Source organism: Propithecus coquereli, unplaced genomic scaffold, assembly GCF_000956105.1.
Source record: "Propithecus coquereli isolate 6110/MARCELLA unplaced genomic scaffold, Pcoq_1.0 Scaffold90, whole genome shotgun sequence".
NCBI classification, from domain to species: domain Eukaryota; kingdom Metazoa; phylum Chordata; class Mammalia; order Primates; family Indriidae; genus Propithecus; species Propithecus coquereli.
The window spans coordinates 2,315,726-2,317,058 of NW_012155285.1; the positions used below are offsets into that span (position 1 = coordinate 2,315,726).

The window sequence follows — 1,333 nt, forward strand, 5'->3', positions numbered from 1 at the left end:
GGGCCCCGAGGGGGTGGGATGGGGGAGAGCGGGGTAGCCCGGCGCTTACACATGTCACATGTGCTTTTTAAGACGGCCGGGAGCGCCTGCGAGCTGGATCTGGTGGAGGATGCTGCGGCAGGTGCTTCGCAGAGGGCTCCAGTCGTTCTGCCACAGGCTGGGCTTGTGCGTGAGCCGGCACCCGGTCTTTTTCCTCACCGTGCCCGCAGTCCTGACCATCACCTTCGGCTTCAGCGCGCTCAACCGCTTCGAGCCCGAGGGCGACCTGGAGCGCCTGGTCGCTCCCAGCCACAGCCTGGCCAAGATCGAGCGCAGCCTGGCCAGCAGCCTTTTCCCCCTGGACCAGTCCAAAAGCCAGCTCTATTCGGACTTGCACACCCCTGGGAGGTATGGCAGGGTGATCCTCCTCTCCCCACCCGGGGACAATATTTTGCTCCAGGCTGAGGGGATCCTGCAGACCCACCGAGCCGTGCTGGAAATGAAGGTGAACCACAAGGGCTATAATTATACTTTTTCCCATCTGTGTGTGTTGAGAAATCAGGATAAGAAATGCGTGCTGGATGATATTATTTCAGTGCTAGAGGATCTCAGGCAGGCTGCCGTCTCCAATAAGACAACAGCCAGGGTGCAAGTGAGGTATCCCAACACTAAATTAAAGGTATGCTCCTTCTGCATGCTTCTGCCAATTAAAGAGGCAGCACTTCATTTCTTGCCCTAAACAAGCAAAGAAAATGCAGAGGTCTCATCCTTAAGACTCAGAAGCTAATGCTTCTTTCATTTCTGGTGGGGGTGGGGGGAAAGATGGACAACCGAGGGAAGAAAAGAGGCGATGAATGGTACGACTAGATATTAAGAAATTCAAGGCCAAACAAAACAATGCCAAAAATTAAAAAAAAAAAAAAAAAGGAAAAAGAAAAAAAAAGTTGTTTCTGAGACCCTGCAATTACATCTTTGTTCAGGGTTAATAAATCAGTGAATGGAAGGGGGAGGGGGAATCCTGAACAATTTGGGGGATTTCATTATGGGCTCAATGTATTTCTTATTACTGATTACACGTCCACCTGGTGCCATATCCACCTCTTTACATCTTCCACCTGGCTTGATTTTGGCATGTAAGGAGTTTGTATTTTGGTGCCCTGTGAGTGTGTGTCTGAAAGCAGTGGGTTGTGAATGTAGTAGGGATCCCAGGAATTATGTGTATGTGTGTTTGCATAGCAAAAGAAGCAGAAATTTTCTATGTATAAAAATAGGGATATGCACTTAACTGATGGAGTAGTTTACTGAGTCCTGTTACATTTTCCTTTCACATAAAAAAAAAAAAACCAAACCAAAG

General features: G+C 48.8%; 1 protein-coding gene across 1 annotated transcript in view; it reads left to right on the top strand.

Moving 5' to 3' along the window:
• The first annotated feature begins 24 nt into the window (after positions 1 to 24).
• PTCHD4 (patched domain containing 4) overlaps positions 25 to 1,333 on the top strand; it is a 283,263-nt gene continuing 281,954 nt past the window's right edge. The window contains exon 1 of the mRNA XM_012664669.1: positions 25 to 484. Within this exon, the coding sequence (XP_012520123.1) occupies positions 59 to 484 (426 nt within the window). The 5' untranslated portion in view covers positions 25 to 58. The remainder of the gene's footprint in view (positions 485 to 1,333) is intronic.